General features: G+C 54.4%; 1 protein-coding gene across 9 annotated transcripts; it reads right to left on the bottom strand.

Moving 5' to 3' along the window:
- Positions 1-1305: 1305 nt before the first annotated feature.
- Pdlim7 (PDZ and LIM domain 7) lies at positions 1306-17435 on the bottom strand. 9 transcript variants are annotated; one of them, XM_087194753.1, is made up of 14 exons: positions 17314-17435; positions 16250-16355; positions 12398-12549; positions 12291-12321; positions 11737-11855; positions 11348-11368; positions 10972-11108; positions 10811-10847; positions 9787-9848; positions 9412-9643; positions 8591-8771; positions 1981-2101; positions 1775-1890; positions 1306-1637 (listed from the first exon to the last, which is right to left on the bottom strand). In XM_087194753.1, exons 2-14 carry the CDS (start codon positions 16343-16345, stop codon positions 1551-1553), a joined length of 1392 nt encoding a protein of 463 aa, XP_087050879.1. In that variant the 5' UTR covers positions 16346-16355; positions 17314-17435; the 3' UTR covers positions 1306-1550. The 9 variants fall into 9 exon arrangements, with proteins under 9 accessions (XP_087050879.1, XP_087050881.1, XP_004836295.1 ...); XM_087194755.1 differs by having other exon boundaries at positions 9787-9857; positions 17314-17412; XM_004836238.3 differs by lacking the exon at positions 11348-11368 and having other exon boundaries at positions 9787-9857.
- Between the last annotated feature and the right edge of the window lie 1057 nt (positions 17436-18492).

Genomic DNA, 18492 nt, shown 5'->3' with positions numbered 1-18492 from the left:
TGTGTGTGTGCACATGTGCATGCACACTGAAGACTGAGCTCCTGCATGCTGGGAAAAGGGCCTCAGCACTGACCACACCCCTAGCCCCAGTCCAGTGATCTGTTCAGAAGGCCAAGGATGTGCCTAAGGTCCTCGTGTTAGAGACCCTGAAAGGACAGGCACCCATGAGCACAAAGTTGTTCTGGCCTCCTAGTTTGGGGTTCTCTCTTCAGTCCCTCTCCAGGCTAGGCTGGGGACAGGACAGTTGACAGTTGCTCAACTGGTGGTGGAGGGCATAGTTGGAAGCAGGAAGCCCCTGGGAATGATGGGACCATTACCAGAGCCTCCAGTCCTCGAGGTACCAGACAGCAGGCACTTCCCAGCAGGGCACTAGCTAGCAAATGGGGCTCAGTGGCAGCCAGTCTCAGGACAGTGCCCTCAGCTTCAGGCCTGGTTTCTAGTCTGGCTTATGGCTCAGAGGTTATGGGACTGTGGTCAGGTTTCTCCTTTCTGAGCTGCATCTAGAAAATGACCGGGTTGGTGGGATAATCATAAGACCATGTAAACCATATCTGGTATATACAGATGCCTAACAAAGTTGTCCTTCTCCCCTCCCTTATCCTCTGGGCCCTCACTCTGAGCTCCTGGGACCTGTTACTGGGTCCCATCTCTGCCACTACCTTTCCTTGCCCCTGCCACCTGGGCCACTGTCTCAACCCCTCCTCCCAGCCTCCTTCCTCTTGTGTACTTTGTTCACTGCCCTCTGGGCCTCTTTCTACAACACAAACCTCTTCAGTACTTCACTCTGAGGAAACAGTCCCAGGCCTTCGCCTGGCTACTGTGGCTTCCCAAGACCTGGGACCAGCCTCTCCAGCCCCGCTTTCTGTTCCATTCTCAAGCATCTGGATGATGGATCACAGGTGGCACCTCGAGGCCTCACACTGGCTGTGTCTTCTTTGCCCCATTTCTGCAGATCCACTCCCAGCTCCTCTACTGCAGCCTTCAAGCCAGGCCAGACCAGTGGCTTTCCTCACATCTGGCACTAGGTCCACCACCTAGGGCCCTCCCTGTGCTACCTCCTCGTGACCACGTACCTTCCCTGTCCTCATCAGGAGGACCACTAAGAATGGCCAGCTCCAAGAAAACCATCTTCAACCCCCACCTTGTCATATGCCTCAAATCCCACCATATCTAGTCCTTTTTTTTTTTTTCTGGTACCAGGGATCGAACTCAGGACCTTGAGCTTGCGAGGCAGGTGTGGTGCCACTGAGCTAAATCCCTGGCCCTCCCACTATTTCTGATGCGTGACAGAAGGCACATAGCACACAACTGGATACAGGTTTATTGTGGCATTGGAGGTGAACAGGGGCCGGTGTGGCCAGCACCAGAGTGAGAGAGTGGTGCGGGAAGTGTGTGTGAGAGGGGAAGGACTGAAGTGGGACAGTGTCCAGGGAACCCCAGGCTTTGGCCAGGAGTTGGGGTTGGGGTAACCATTGCTAGCCCCATCAGGAATGCTGGGGGTAACTCCAGACCCTTCACCCTTCTGGCTGGGTGGGGCCAGGGGGAGGGACTCACACGTGGGAGAAAGCATGGCTCTTGCAAAGGGGCTTGTCCTTCTTGGAATAGAAGGTCTTTCCTTCCAGATTGATCTGACATATCTGGGGACAGCAAAGGTCCAGTCACATGGGGTTGAGGACAGTAGGAGAGGTCCCTTCCCAATCTCGTATGCATCCCCCGGGCAGGAATGGAGAGAAGGCTCTGGGCAGGGTTGAAGTCTGAGGGGTGGGGCTCTCACCGCACAAACAAAGCACGTATCATGCCAGCTGAAGCCCAGTGCTTCCAGGAAGCGGTCCCCAGCATCAATCTTGAAGTCACAACCTCGGCATTTTGTGCCAAACATCTTCTCATAGTCTGGGGATAGAAGGGAAGAAAGGAGCCTGGATTCATGCTTGTCTTTCACTTTGTCCCTTTTTGTCTCACTGGGCCATCCCTGCCCTGTACCTCGGTCGCAGTAGGGTGCCCCTTCCTCCATGTAGAAGGCCCTGTTGCGAATGGGTGTCTTGCAGGCAGCACAGGTGAAGCAGTGCACGTGCCAGGTCATCTTCAGGGCATGCATGATCTCCTGAGAGGAGGCAACAGTCACTCACTCCAGCAGGCTCAGGCCCCTCCACCAGAACAGGTCACAGGAAGCTGCCTTGGGCCTTCCTTCTTCTCCTGGTAAATATTATGTCTACACATGCACGACTCTCCTGGCTCTGGGGCCAACTCAGGTCTCCACATGAATGTTGGCCTCTCAGACTCACCATGCCTACAACTCAGCTCCCAGTCTCCACACTGCAAACCTGCTCCTCCCAGAGTGGATGGTGACCCCATCCTTCCCTCTGCTCAGGGCTCAATTCCCTTCTTGCTCTCACGTCCTGTGTCAAGTCTACCTTCAAGACACAGCCATTGTCCATCAGTGTCCCTGATGTGAGCTATGCCTGTCTCTGGCCTGACTGCACAAAACTGGCTTTTGTGCTCCAACCTCTGCCCTTACAAACAACCCTATCCTGGCATCAGTGAATTTCTTCAGCCCACACCAGTCCATGTCACTTGCTCAGAACCCTGCCAGGCTTCTCGTTTGTCAAAAAAAAAGGTGGAGGGTGGGGGATGGATTTAGCTCAGTGGCGCCACCTCTACCTCGCAAGCACAAGGTCCTGAGTTCAATCCCTGGTGGGAGGCACAGCAAGTCCAGTGCAGGGCCCAGGGGCCAGCAGGACTGGCCTGTCTCCTATCCCCACCCCTCATTGCTCTCCTCTCACATATTTATTTATTTATTTTTGATACCGGGGCTCGACCTCAGGACCTTGCACTTGTGCAGCAGGCAGTGGAACCACTGAGCTAAATCCCCGGCCCCCTCTCACATTTTTATGTTGATCCTGCCACAATGGCCTCTAGCCTGTCACTGAAATGCCAGGCACACAGTCTTGGCGCTTTACACTGGCTGTCCCCTATCTGACCATTCTTGCCACAAATCTCCAGGCTCCCCGGTCCCTCACCTCCTTTAAATTTCTGCACAAATGTCATTGTCCCATATGGCCCATTGATCACACCAGTCAATTCTCCAGCCTGCCTTCCCTCGCCAGGCTCCTGGTACCTCTTACTCTGTTCCTACTAACATCTCACTGACATACTTCCAGATAACTTACTTGTGTCTCGATTTCTGTCTGTCCTCCATTCTTCCAGCTACAATCTTGGGCCAGGAAGGCATGAAGCAGCAACTGCTCTATTAACAGGTCTGTCCCAACACTGCCTGGCCCATATTGACTCCTCATCCATCAGTGGGAATGGACTTAACCTGGCTCTACTGCAGAGGTTTATGGGATGGGCTCTTGCTAGGGCTGGGCTGTCCTTCCCTTGGATCTGTAAGCCAACCAGGACAGCAGCATTCAGATCTAGAGTGGGCAGAGGACAGCATAGGGTGACTTGGCTAATGGTTTCATCTTGTCTGGAGACATGGTTGTTTTCTTGTGAACTTGCCCTTACAGGGCTTCTGTAAGAATGGTCCCCCATTTGAGGCCAGGGGTCTCAGACTTATCCTCACAAGGGCCAGGTTGGGACTGTCACGGAGGAAATTTTCTGTTTGGCTTCAACGTGGAGCATTGACCAGTTCATTTAGGGATGCCTAGGTGGCTCAGGTTGAAATCTAGGTGTTAAAGTGGAAGCTTCTGCTTTAATTTTGTTTTTCCTTTTCTTCTTGCAGTGCCAGGGATCAAACCTAGTACCTTAAGAATGCTGGACAAGTCAACAAAAAACAAGATAAGTGCCTTAGCTACATTCCTACCCGTTTTTTTTTGGTACCAGGGATTGAACTCGGGTCCTTATGCTTGCGAGGCAAGCAGCGGAACCACTGAGCTAAATCCCTGGCCCATACCCCTGTTTTTTATTTATTTATTTATTTATTTGGTACTGGGGATCAAACTTGGGTCCTTGCGCTTATGCAGCAGGCGGCAAAACCACTGAGCTAAATAAATCCCCAGCCTACCCCTATTTCTTATTTATTTTATTTTATTTTTTTATTTTTTGGCACCGGGGATCGAACTCAGATCCTTGCACTTGCGCAGCAGGCAGTAAAACCACTGAGCTAAATCCCCGGCCCACCCGTTTTTTAAACGATGGCCATTAATTTAGAAATGAAAGTGTGGCCAAGCAAGATATAAATGTGAATGACATCTACTCTCAGGTGGCTTGTTTGTGCCCTCTACATCTATCTCATATCTTGTGTGTATCTCAAAATCATGCTGGCCAGGCGGTACTGAGGCCCAGAGAAAGTGTCTTGCCCCAGTCCATATAGCCAATAGAAGCTAGAAACATGTTCTGTGCCCACACCTGGCTAGCTCCAGAGCTGGCTCTTTCCACTACCTGGTGCTGCCTGTTTCAAGGGACAAAGAGTTGAAGTGAAGGGCATGGGCTTCTATCTGGTGGGAGAGGGACCTACTGCAGGGGTGAGGTGGCCAGGGCTGGAGCCCAGAAGTGGGAAACAGGTTTCTGCCAGTGTTTAATAGAACCTGTGCACCAGTTATCAATTTGTTTCTCCCTGCCTGGGTGTACTAAATTTGTCTGCTGCTGGCATCCCTATTGCCCTGGCCCAAGCCCCAGCAGCCTCTCTAATTCCCTGGCTCCAGCTCTACTTTCCACCCTGCGCCCGAGGAAACTTTCTGAGGCACATCTGACCGCCTCAGTCACTCTACTCCAAATCTGAACTGGCCCTCTGCCCACTTCTTCTGCTTTCTCTAATACTTTTTGCAACATAAGCTATTCTCTCCGCTTGCATCTTCTCTGAGCAAATTCCTACGCATGTTCAAGTTCCACTTAGAGGCCACTTCCATCCACTTGTTCAAGTGTTTGCTGACCAGTTCTTATGTGGGGCACAGTGCTGCTGCACACACTCACAGGGAAGGAAGATGACCAAAGGACTGAGGTGCAGTGAGAAAACTGAGGGTGGGGTGCTGGCCCGGTGAGGAGGGTGGGTGTCAGGGAAGATGTTCCTGAAAAGTGATAATTCAGTCCCAGAGGACAAGGAGTAAGGTAAAAAGGCTGCTAAGCATGCACAAAGACCCTGAGGTAGAGGGAACAGAATTCACTGGTAAAATGGAGAGGGCTACATAGCTGGAGCATGAATGAGAAGGGCTGGTGTAACTAGACTCGAGAACACAGGGGTCCTGCAATGACACCCAGACTGGGCCAGGCCTCTGCTACTGTTTTCCCCGATCCTCCAGAGCTTCCTGCCAAGTCTGCTGAAGCAATTGGACTCCCCACGTTGCTCTCCCCATGTTCCAACCTGAGAGATCCAAGGGCAAGTACGTACTTCAGTGTGGGCATGAGTAGGGCACAAAGCCAGTGGCAGGGAATATTTCCAAGGAACTACTGGATAGTGAGAGTCCCTAATGGAGCACCTGCCAGACTGGTGAGGTCAGACTCCTGCCCTTCTGGGAGGGTGAGACGGGGGTTCCTCAGGGTCTGTCTAGAGCTGAGGCCTCCCTGGGAAGTATTGGCCTAACTTGGGGGAGAAGCAGAGTTTGCTACCGTCTTACTCCAGAACCCAGGAGCTAGTAGGATGCTCTGACCCTCCTCTCTATGGTATGGGGTGCAAATCCCGCCTTGTTCACAAGATTTCACTCCCACTGATATGAATAACGTCATAACATGTCTGGTGTGCTGGTGCATGCCTGTAATCTCAGCACTCAGGAGGCCGAGGCAAGAGGATCACTGTGAGTGTGAAGCCAGCCTGAATTACACAGAGAGTTCAAAGGGGTAGTGAACTATTACATAGGGAGACCTTGTCTCAAAACAGAACAAAACAAAAGCAAAAACAACAACAAAAAATAGCACCATAACAGAACTTTCTGGCCACATCTGGCAGTCCTACCTCTGGATCCAGAAATGAAGATGGGTGAGGTGGGGAGAGCCCCGAGTGAGAGTAAGAAGAGTCTGGGACTGCTCCCAGCCCAGTGCTCATGCTCTGGGGCACCTTGGGCAGTTTTTGCCCCTCTATGGGCCTCAGTTTCCATATATGTACAGCCAGAACCCACTCAGCTTGTTAACCCTGTCCCTACTGTCTTCTTTTCTCCCTGCAAACAAAGAATACTCAGCCTGTGATACCCTCCAAGTGCCCACCCCTGCTATGAGCACCTGGGGCCATGCCACACCTGTCTTATTCACAGTGTGCTCCCAGGCACACTGTCCACACTTAGTAAAGGAAACAAATGGGAGAAGACGGATGGTCCATTACTCTAAGCTCTTAACACACGAAGATGATGTCCCAAGCCCAGCTCTGGGTGGTAGCCAGGTTTCCCCACAGGACACCTGGTTGGGCTATGCTCTGTGCTTAGCTTCTGTGGGGCAAACAAGATTTTGAATCTTGTTTCTGAGGCTGAATTTCTGCCTTTCCCACTTTGCCTGTGTGCTTTAAGCCCATCAAGGTATCTTCCAGTCTCAACTTTGTCACGCATTAGAAGCAGCAGACACTGGATTAGCCTCTCAAAAGCCTTACAGTGCCATTCTCTTCTGAGGCTGGAGAGTTAAAATACAGCTGGTCCTCTGTATCTGTGGGTTCCTCATCCACAGATTCAAACAGCCACAGATCAAAAATGTTTGGAAAGCCGGGGATTTAGCTCAGTGGTTTCACTGCCTGCTGTGCAAGCGCAAGGACCAGAGTTCAATCCCTGGTACCAAAAAAAAAAATGTTTGGGAAAAAATTGCACCGATATTGAACATGTATAGATATTTCCCTTGTCACTATTCCCTAAACAATACAGTATAACAATCATTTACATAACATTTACATTCTATTAGATATTATCAGTAATCTAAAGATGATTTAAAGTATACAGGAAACGGGGCATGGTGGCAAATGCCTGTAATTCCAGTACTGGGGAGGCTGAGGCAGAGGATTCCTGCCAGTTTGAGGCCAGCCTGGACATCATAGTGAGCTCAAGGCCAGCCTGAAGCACACAGTGAGACTCAGTCTCCAAAACAAACAAATAAAAATGTATACGAGAGGACACTGGTAGGTTACATGCAAATACTACTCCATTTTATATAAGAGACTTGAGCATCCTTGGACTTTGGTTCCTGTGAGGGGTCCTGGAGCTGACAAGTACACTGGACTTTCTGCTTCCCTTGCAGCCCAGGAAGTCATATGATAACAGTTACACCCAGTGCCCTAAAGATGGAAGCCAGTTCCTGTCTTTTCTTTGAGTTCAAAGACAAAACCTCATTGAAACAATGCTATAGGCGCTGGATGTAGCACAGCAGCAGTGTGCTTGGTATGCGCAAGGCCCTGGGTTCGATCTCCAGTACCCCTTCTCCTAACAAAGAATGGTATTTGCCCCTTCCCTCTCCTGCTTGGAACAGTAAGATAGGCCTGGGACTTTAACAGCCATCTAGTGACCATGACACAATAAGGCTAGAGACAGAGGTCTACAATGCTAATGATTCTGGAGCAAAAAGGTGAGAAAAGGCTAGGATCCAAAGACACTTTTTTTTTAGTGGCTGTTCTAGTCTCGGAATTCCTGGGATTAAAATAAATAACCTCCTCTATTTAAATCTCTTGCCAAATGCAATCTTTTTTTTTTTTTTTTTTTTGGTACCAAGGATCGATCTCAGGACTTGTGCTTGCGAGGCAGGCGCCGGAACCACTGAGCTAAATCCCCAGCCCACCAAATGCAACCTTAACTGGTACAGCAGCCATCTCTTGGCCTATATAGCAGTTCCTTTTTTCTTTTTGTGGTACTGGGGATGGAATCCAGGGGTACTCTACCGCTCAGCTACATCCCCAGGCCCCTTACCCGCTTTTTCTGAGACACAGTTTTGCTATGTAGTCCAGGTTGGCCTCAAACTCACAGCCATCCTCCTGCTTCAGTATCCCTCATTGCTGGCATTACAGCATTTGCCACTGCACTCAGTGCATCATTTCTCTTCTTAGGATAACATCATTTTGGTTTTAGAGAACTACTCATCCCTCACTGTCATCTGTGGCAGAGGTGGAGCCATTTAACCCCAGGTCCAGGGGTGGGTGCAACTCAGGCCAGCCAATCAGAGTCATTTAGTTCAGATCAGATGGTCATATGACCCAAGCTAGGCCACGAGCAACAGCTGGGACTTCTGATACACCAGCTGGGACAGAGATGCTCTCTTAGTTTGTGGTATAGGGATGGGGAGATGGAACTGTGGAGGTACTGAGGTACAATCTTTGCCACCTTCCAGGGAAAAGCATCCTGGGGAATGAAGCCAACACACGGGAAGACAGAGGCAAGTGAGGGTCCTGATGACCTTAGCATCTGTATTCAGCTGGGCCTGACATTAGTGCCTTGGACTATCCAGTTATTTGAGTCAATACATTTCTTTAAAAAAATTTTTTTTCCAGGGGGATTTTCTGGGGATGAAACTCAGGGCCTTGTGCATGCTAGGTAAGTGCTCTACCTCTGAGCTACATGCTAGCACTATGAGATTACATATAATATGAAGAGCTCATACAGAGAACCCCAGGTTTGATGTTTGCTCACAACCATCCTCAGTGCTGACAGATTTCAGATTCCTGACTGGTCACCCACCCACCAGCCCCACTCACGCCTGTGATCTTCTTCTTGCACTTGGCACAGCTGGGTGCATAGCGCACATCATAGCAGGAGGGACAAAAGATAGCCCCTTTCTCCTCAAAGAAGCCACCCTCCTCCAGGATCTTTCCACACTGGCTGCACACAAACTCCTCTGGGTGGTATGCATGGCCCAGTGCCACCAGGTATCGGCCCCTGGGGGGAGGCAACAGAGGGAATATATGCAGATGAGGTAGGAGTCCCAGATAGGCTTAGGAAGAAACTTGCCCAGGGTCACTTAGAAGAGTGATGAAGCTTAAAGGGAGCCAGCTTGGTTGCACTGCTCTGCTTTGATGGCAGGAGAGTTTCAGAGCCAGGAAAACTGAATGGGAGCTGATAGCTTGAACCTAATGAGACAACCCTGAGGTACTATGCCCTGGGACAAAGGAGGCCAGCATGCTGCTGAACACTAGTACAGATCCCGTCTTGTGCATCTGGCCTGGGGCAGGACCTGCAGCTCTGACAGCAGAGGCTTAGCAGAGGCTGAGTGAGCAGGGGTGAGATGCAGAAGGGCTGGGAAGGGACAGGTCCTTCCTTGTCCAGAGAGCAGTGAGTCTAGCCATGTAGCTTCAGGGTGTTTCTGGCACTTTCCTCCATTTCATCAGGGAAAACTTTGCTAGAGGTTGGTGTAGATACGGTAGTAGGGAGGGGTACGTAGTATGGGATTAAGAATCTGAAGACCCAGGCCAGGTCCCTACCCCAACTCCAACTGGGATCTGAATCCCAGTAGCAGCTGAGGCAAGATGGGTGGGCAGAACAGAAAAGGCCAGGGCAGGGAGGGAAAAGGGCCACCCACCGGATGACCTTGTGGCACTGGTGGCAGACGGGAGTCTTGCCGTTGTTGGGTCCTCCAGCGCCCGCTCCGGCAGCGGCCTGGACGATGGAGGTGCGGTTCTGTAGAGGTGTGGGTGTGGCTGGCTGGCTGTGCCGGGTCAGCACCGTGCTTATTTTGTCCGGGGCATAGCGCTCAGCAAATGCAGGGTCCACAGCCCAGGGTGGGCGGCTGGTGGGGCTGGGGCTGGTGGGGCCTGGCAGGGTCAAGGAAAGTGGCTCCAGTGGGGGTGCCCAGGGACCCCAAACAATGGATAGAACCTGGGGCAGTATGGAGGAACCCACACCCCATGTCCCTGGTGGCTACCCACCCTTCCCCAGGTCAAGTCCATTCTCTCACCAGGCCAGGGATCCTGGGGTGTCGCTGAGGCTGGGGCTGGGGCTTCTGTCCTGGGCACCTGGCTGCAAGATCTGCCATTCAAGGCTCTGCATGGCTGAGGCTCCTGGCATGCCCCCCTGCCCCCAATCTCAGTCCTGCTGGCCCCATGGGAGATGCCTGGATGCATAAGAGTTGCTAGGCTGAACTCTGGGTCCCTCTGGGGTAGGGATGGGAAGGGCTGCTTCTCACAGCTAGGTTCCAGCTATCTGCTCTGTTGTACAGGACTGAGAGGTGGATCAGGATTCCCACTCCTGGGACAACTCTTGGGGTTCCTCTCAGCCCACAGAGCTACTGTGGTGAGGTAGGGCCCTCTCACTAAGACAAGAATGGCAGAGCCCACACTGACTCTGAACTACCAACCACTCCATACCCAAAATGCAAACCAGGCCCACAAAGATAGAAGACAGAGGCAGAAAAAGCAGGTTGAGAATGTTTATTTCCATGCCCAAAGGCAGTACAGCCTTGGCACACAGCAATACCACAGGGCAAGGAGGGAAGGCAGTGTCAGACGAAACCAGGCCCTGTGCCAGGCGGGCTGCTGGGGTCAGTCCAGCAGGAGGCTCAGACCAGTGGCAGAAAAGGGGTAGGTGAGGTAGGCAGAAGCTGGAGCGCCATGGGCAGGAGGAACAGAGAGAGAGGTAAAGAGGGCAGCCTGCTCGAGGGGGTGGGCTATGACTGCACGTTGAGCACGTGGGCAGAGCGCTGGTGGTGCCAGTCCCGAAGGCGGGTGTAGCGTGGGCTCTGTAGCTCCAGGACATACTTTTCCCTGAGGGGCAGAGAGAGAAGGAAAAGGAAGTGAAAGGAAGGAGAGATGCAAGGGAGGTAGGGAGGGAGCATGGAAGGAAGGAAGGAAGGAAGGAAGGAAGGAAGAAAAGAAGGAAGAAGGAAGCACTTTGGCTGGGGAGGGCCAGGAACAGACAAAGGGGCAGTGGCTGGGATGGAAGAGGCAGTAGCTGGGAGACAGGGGCGAGTACTAGCCTTTTACCTTGATTTCTTCAGATGTTCCTCATCCGGGTCTTGCACTGGGAGAGCAGAGGCAGGCATTGACCAAGAGAAAGGAGGGTCACCCTGGCCTTTGAGTCCCCACAGAGGGTCAGGCCTAGGCCAGGGCTAGGAGAGTCCGCCCTGCCCTGGGCTGGCACTTACTGAACTCGGTGCCTGTGAGGTGGGCAAGGATGCGGAAGGAGCGGGACTGGCCTGTCCCAGGCCGTGGCCGCCAGTCCTCGGTATTCTCCATCAGCCGCTGCTTGCTGGCATCGGGGACCAGCAGTCGAAGCGGCTGTCTGTGGGGAGGTGGGGAGCTCAGAACCTCACGCTGCTTCAAGCAGTAGGGTAGCCCCTCCCAGGGTTTGTGCCCATGGGTTATGGTGACAGTTGACAGGGGTAAGGTGAGACCAAGGGCCCTGCTGGGGATGGGGTGGGAAGGTAAGTGAGAGAGGGCAAGAGGGTAGCCAGGGTGGGGAGGGGCTACCGCCCAGAGTGCCGAAAGGAAGGAGAAAAGGAACAGGCAGAGGGGGCTCACTGACTTGTCAGGGGTCTGCACCTGTGAAGGAAACAGACAGATGGACAGATAAAGGGACACAGGGAGGAAGCAAGATGGGGAAGGGTCAGAGGGGTGTGCAAGGCAGCAGAATATCTGAGGCTCAGCTGGCTCAAAGCCACACCTCAACCCCAGGCCACAGGCGGGGCTGGGAGGGGGGTTGGCTCATCCGGAGCCCCCCAGGACAGTGCCTTCTCAGGAACAAAACCTTTGGGAGGGGCCCCGTGCCTGCAGCCCCCGCCCAGACCGCCAGGGGTCGCTGCCGCACGGTTCCCGCCAGGCTGGGGCTTAGCGCAGACAGAGCAGCAGTGTGCAGCCGGCTTGGGGCCAAGAAAAGACTGGACGGCGTGGGCGGGCAGGTGCTGACGTACCCATTCTGCTGCGGGGCGCTGTCAGCAGGCAGGGGTGCCCCAAAGGGCCGGGCCGTCTTGTTGAGGGAGGCGCTGGGTGCAAAGGTGTACCGCGGGGGGTCCGCGGCAGGGGCCAGAGCCTGGGCGGAGACAGAGCCAGGCAGGGCCAGGGCGGGAGTGGGTGGGGACCTAGGTGGGAGTGGGGTGCCCCCCCCAAAGGACAGCAGCAGCTCCAGCTCCGCCCCGACACATCTGGCTGAAGGCTATGGGGAAGGGGGCGACTCGGGTTTCAAGGGGCCCATTTGGGAGCGATGATCTCAGCCGCCATGGCCAAAGGAGGACCAAGAGTGGGCGGGCGCGCAGCACAGGACGGTAGGAAGGAGGCAGGCGGACAGACAGGCAGACATGCGTGTGCCCAGACCGTGCGGCAGCCCCCAGGTCCACTCCTAGGTCTCCAGACCCTGCCCATTCTGGCATCTACCCTCAGCCCTCGGCCAGGATGGAACACTGAGGCCGAAACAAGGAGTCCACGCCCCGCCCACCCGCAGCCCAGATGTCCCCGGCCCACAGCCTACCTTCTGCGGTTTGCTCTGAACTGGCTGAGGCCTGGAAGAAAAGGGAGAGCGGTGACGGCAGGTCAGGCCAGAGGGCATCTCCACCCCCAGGCATCCAGGGCCCACACCTGCTGAGTCCCAGGCTAAGGCGCTCCCCACAGGCACGGATCTTGTTCTGGGCTTCAATGTGCGTGAGGCTCCCGGCGTTCTCGCCATCGATGCTCAGCACCCAGTCGCCCACTGCCACGCCAGCCTGCGCAGCTTTGCCTCCAGGAGTGAGCTGTGGAGAGAGGAAGGATCTAGAACCCAGAGACCTTCAGTCATCATTTTTCTGGGTAGCTGATGGATACTAAAGTGACCCGGGGCTGGGGGGAGGGGTGTGCTCGCAGAAGCTACACAATTTCTCCCAGCACACCACTTATTTATCTCCATGCCCCTCCTTCATAGCCCAGACACTGCTAGGACATCAACAGCTACCCTCAGGCTAAAACCCAAACTTCTGGCCAAAGACTATAGCCTTTGAAAGCCCTGCTGGCCTCCTGCCCAGACTGGTCCACCTACCAGATATGCCCTCTAGCTTGTGCATGTGGCAGCTTCGTTTCTGGCACTGCTGGGTATACTCACTGACCTCTTTCCCTGCCAGTAGTCAGTCCTGGGGCTTTCTGCAGGAATCTGCCTGGACCCCATGTAGAGCCAGGAATAAGGGCAGGTTCCCTGTGAATGGTTCCTAAACATGGCCCAAGGTGTCAGCTGGAGCTTTGTAGGCTGGTAATGGGTGTCACCCCGACCCCTCCCCAATCCTTTGGGCTGAGTTGGGAATCCCTGGACTGTGTGGCAAACGAAGGGATATAGCAGGCTCGGTGGAATAGTGACCACTTGCATTAGCTGACGATTTCTGGGAAATGGTGAGCCTGTCAAAGGAGAATGGAGGCCAAGCGGTAAGAGGCCATCTATCAAGGCCTCAAATACCTCAAGAAGGAAACAAGCTTTGGCCTTGAGTGTAAAGGAGCAGTTTTCAGGCCTGGGATGATGGGGTGTTTCCAGGCTCTTGATAAAGCTGACCCTGACAAAGCCTATTGGGTCTATCTAGCTCAGCCCCAGGAAAACAAGGCAGGTGGCTGTCCATGGGTCTGCACCCATGGGACTACCCAGCCATCTGGCAAGGGGCCTGGCACAGCATTGAGCAGGCTTAGTTTATACTTCAAAAATGGTGGTGGAAATGGGGTTACAGGCTGCTTGAGGCCCCAAGAGGCTCCTCAGTTGGGTTAGTGCATAGTTTGCTGAAGCAGGGAGGGGAGGTGAAGGGTTTTAGAGAGATGCTGAAGGCAGAGGGACCTGCACTGGGACAAAAGGGGGAGCTGGATGTGACAGCTCTATTTCACGCTTGTAGGCAATGTTAACAAAGTAGTTAGCTGCTGGCCCCTTCTTCACCAGCTAAATAGTAAATACAGTGGTAAGAATAGAAGCTTACATTTACTGAGCACCTATAATTGCTGTATGACACTGAATCCTGTGGGAGTCTGGATTTATACCCATTTCACAGATAGGAAAACAGAGAGATATATAGCACTTTGCTTCAAGTCACCCACCTAAGAGGCAGGGCTTGGATTGGATCCTGATCCTAAGCCTCCACCACTCCAGGCTAAGAGTGGGGACCCAACAGAGAGGCCAATACACCTAAGAAAGACTCCTTGAGCCCCTGGCTGGGTTTGGGGCCTGGATCCCCATCTCACCTTCATTCAATGCAACCCCTTATAATGGGCACAAGGAAGTGACATCCTTGAAAGGAAGTGACTTATTGAAGGTCATGGTGAGTCAGTATAAAGGAAACCTGGTTCAGCCACTACCTGCTTTGTGGGAGGTGTGCGCTGAGCTAGGACCAAGGTGGGGGTCTTGGGGTAGGGATGAGTAGCTGGCTCTGAGAAGAGGGGTGTGTGTATTGAGGGTGAGGGATTACTTTCTTCCCTGGAGCAAGGAAGGCAGGAAGTACATGAAGGGTAGGGCAGTGGTCAGAGAGATGGAGAGCGAAGCACAAGAGAGCTCTTGGGGAGGTGGCTTAAGGGAGAGGCTTGAGCCAGGGGCAGGAGTAGGCACAAGGGATTGAGGAGGGGAAAAGCCAGGGGGCTGGACACTATGGATAGGGGTGAGTCAGCCTGAGGGATTCACTGAGCTGCCCAACCCCCCAGCCCCAGACATTACCTCATCTCCTAGGCCGGGCCTACAGCCAGCCCTAGCCCCTCCCTTCTCTCTCCACTCTGGGGTCATGGGAGGGGTAGGGGGCTGGCCCAGCTCAGGAAAGACCACCCCACCCATCCACCCATCCACCCCTCAGGGCCTAGATCCAACTCCAGGGCTGGGCTCAACTGGTGGCCCCACCCACAGGATGGGGCCAAAGACAAGGAGCACAGGCCCAGAGTGCCCCCAACAGGCCACATCCAAAAAGTCATTCTCATTAGTGAAGAAACTAAGGCTAAGAACAGCAACTCTGGCCAGTTGTCCACAAAGGGGGAATATAAGATAGGCCTGAAGATTGTAAAGAGGGTGTGTGTGAGTACAGGAACCACTGCCCTCAGTTACCAGGCTCCAGGACAGGTCCCAGGAAAGCCGTGCGGAAGGATCCCTGAGAATGCCACCTGACTGCTTGTCCTGGACACCAAACTCCCACACATACATCCCCTGAGGCCCTTTCAGGTTGGGCAGTGCCTGGAAAACCCTCCGGCCTCCTTAAGGAGGGGCTTGTACTCAGCTGCCTGCAAATAGCTGCCTGCCCACTAGGTGTCTGGGTGGGTCTCTGGGCAAAGGGGTGTGGGAGCAGAAAGTCCTGGCCTCCTCCTGACCCCTTGGCCACAGTCAGCGACACCAAACCCAAGGGCTGGCCTCATCCACTCTGGTTAGGCAATTTGCTCTGAGTTCCACAGCTAGACCCTGCAGCTGGCACTGCAGCCTGATGTCAAGTGAAGGGCCCACTGGGGTTCAGGGGTCCAGGCCTAGGCCAACTCTTTTGGGCTCTGCAGTCTAGCCACTATTGGGCATCCCAGCTAGAGCTGCATTCTTGAGCTTATAAGGCAATCCCCCTGCCACAGGGAGGAGCCAGTCCCCAGCTCCGCCCCCACCAGGACAGACACCCCAGAATTGGAGTCAGAGACCTAGAGCCCTGCCTTATTACAGTTCTGCTTAGGGTCAAAGGCTACCAAGTCTTGAATGAGAACAGGGATGGGGATGTTCACTGTTGAGGATCTACGTGAGGTCCATCCCTTAATGCAAAGCCCTGCTTTGCCATGGACTTGCTGAAGGAGCCCTTCCACCTCTCTAAATTGTCTCATTTGGCAAAACAAGATGACAACTGCTATTCCATGGGTAGTAGCAATGCTAAAGTACCTACAGTCAAAGTGTGTTTCCTGGTGTCTAGAGCCACACATTGCTCCTTCAAACTCAGATACTTCCTGGAGATGTAAGGCTCCCACTCCTGCTTAACAAATTTTTTTTTTTTTTGATCGGGGATCAATCGAACTCGGGACTTTGCGCTTGCAAGGTAGGCGGCAGAACCACTGAGCTAAATCCCCAGCTGGTGAGGCTCCCACTCTACAGAAGAGCTGCCACCTCCAGCCCTAGGCCCTCAGAGATGGCCACAGGAGCTTGGTGGAGTGGCCTCAAGAACAGTGCAATGCTAGGAAGTTTAGGGGCTCCTCTCTCAGTACTCACCTAATTGGGAGTCCTTGTGGCATGTGACCATTACATTTCTTTTTCTTTTTCTTTTTTTTTTGGGGGGGGGTACTGGGGATCGAATTCAGGACCTTGCACTTGCAAGGCAGGCTCGGTGCCAATGAGCTAAATCCTGGTGCCACCATTTCATTGCTGAACCTGGACACTTCCTGGGCTGCTAGCCTCTGGCTTGTTCCTGCTCAGGTTCCTCTGATCACCCACTGGAGACCTGAGACCCAAAGACTCTTGAAGGTGTCTGTTTCCCAACCTAGGCTCACCCGGGAGATTGAGAGGGGCACATTGAAGTCCTTGCCCCCTTGCAGCCGGAAGCCCCAAGGTGCTGGCCCCTCCAGCACTACTTTGAAGGAATCCATGGTGCCAATCCTGAGAGAGAAGAGACAGTGAGTGACGGGCATTGCAGGCAGGCCCACAGGCAGACCCCAAGATCTGGACATCATCCTTGGACAGGTGCCAAGCAGGCATGGGCACATGCTAAGCATATCCAAGGTGGGCAAGTATCTTGTAAGTTTTGGCTGGCCCAAACTTCAGACCTCACTTAGAAAGACAAGGGCAGCCCCCTCTCTCAAGGACTGGAAAGGTGAAAGGAGCTCTCATTCAGGCTTCAGGTTCCTACCATCCAGGGATGGGCTGTGGAACTAATTTGGCAGGGCCTCCCCCCAAGCCAGCCTGGAGTCTCCGACGGCAGGGTGAGGGCAGGGTGAGTCAGGGGCTGGCTCTTCTCTCCCCCGCCCCCAGGTCCCGGCAGGCAAGCCGCAGCTGGAGCCGGCTCGGACTATATAAGGCGTGTAAGCTGACACTGCGGAGAGCCTGCGGAGGGAGCACTCGGGGGCCCGGGACGTGAGGGGGAGGGGTGGGGCAGGAGGCGGCTGGAGCGGGTCCTAGCCCTTACGGATGGGTGAAGGCTGCTGGGAACCGGGCAGGATCCCTGGGTGCTGAAGTGAGGGGTGGGGGGAGCGGAGTGGGGCGCTGCCTCTGCGGAAATCAGCGAGGGCCGCGACCTCAAGGCATGGCCAGGAAGAGGGTCTATCCTGAAATCCAGTGGGGGGTTGTGCCACCCGCGTAGGATTGCTCTCACCCCGGCGTGACTCAGTTTATCTCTAGTCCCCTGCCCGGGGCAGGTCCCGGCAGCAAGAAGCGGCGCAGGCGCCAATTGGCCTAGCCACATTCAGCTTCGCGGCAGGAAGGCGGGGGCGGAGGCAGGGGCCAGAGCCCGAGGGAGTAAGCACAGCACTGGCCACGATCCCCAATGCCCTCCATGGCCTTCGGCAGGGCCTTGGCCACCGCCTGCCCAGCCCAAGACGCCCCGCGCAGTCGCCTGTACCTGCTTTGCCCCGCCGGGGCGCTGCTCGGCGGCAGGCTCCAAGGAGCCGCGGTGAGATCCTCTGGCTCCGCCTCCGAGGACGCCCGTCTACTTTGAGTCCCAGGGAGGGGGTGGGGTTTGGGGCCACGCCCTCATCGCGGTCACGCCCACTGGCGGCCACTCTGCCGGCGGGAAGCCACACCCAATTCTTCCGCTCCACCCAATCACGGAGCCCCATCACGCTTCGAGCTGGAAGGAACTGCACGCCCTCGTCCTCCGGAGAGGAGAGGAGAGGGGTAGAGCAGGGGCCGGGTGGGGCCGGGGCGGGACTCTGGCCGCGGGACGCCAGGACTGGGAGTAGCGGCTTGCCAGGCTAGTTGTCTGCTCGAGGTTTGCGCAGCCCCTAGCCCTTCCCGCTGGCAGAGTGGAAGGAAGGCGGCATGTTGAAACCAGCTAGGCTCGGATTTGTCTCTTTCCTTAGTTTCTCTTCGGAAAAATGGGAAAATACAGTAATATCCTTTACTCAGGGTCGTTGTAAGAGTCGGAATGGCAGGCGCAGCCGTCGGAGACTTTAGAATTTCTAAATTCGCGGCAAGTCGTGGTGGGAAAAGTTGAAGGGGACTGAGGAATTTCAGGTTAGGTTTCCGGGGGCTAGGCGTGTATCTCAGTGGTAGAACACGTACTTAGCACGTGTGAAGTCCCAGCATCCCTGCGACCCCAGCCCAGCGCCCAGCACACACTGTTGGGATCGACTGTGTCCCTTAATGCACACTGCGGAAGGAGACTGCAGTGGGCGTTCCCCTCCGAGTCCTCACTTTGACCCCAGCCTCAGCCTGGGCAGCTATGGGAGGTGGAAGGGGGCTGGGGGTGGGAGTGTTTGTCCCATGTTTGGGTGAGTGATGAGGCGTCCATCCCTGTAGCTTAGTGGCCCTGTCGCCTCATGGTCGTTGCTGTTCTCCCCTCTCCACCATCATCATATACCCACCCACCGCATCGTTTTCCTCACTATCCAAATCCCTGTAATTGTCATCTTTGAAGACATCCTCTCTAATTGTCTCTCTCTTGTTTCCGCTTGCCTTCCTCCTGTTCTCTCGTTCACTTTAGTCAAGCTCTTGTCCACACTAGTCCTCTGCATGCTCTCTTCTCAAGGTCTGCATCAAATCAGTGGTGGCCCTCAGGTTTCATGCCTAGGAGTCCTGC

The sequence above is a fragment of the Heterocephalus glaber genome, unplaced genomic scaffold, assembly GCF_053883595.1.
Source record: "Heterocephalus glaber isolate CG9 unplaced genomic scaffold, H.glaber_assembly_v1.0 deba00001606, whole genome shotgun sequence".
Taxonomy (NCBI): Eukaryota; Metazoa; Chordata; class Mammalia; order Rodentia; family Bathyergidae; genus Heterocephalus; species Heterocephalus glaber.
The sequence above is the reverse complement of the archived record's forward strand: the minus strand, read 5'-3'. Positions and strand labels throughout refer to the sequence as shown.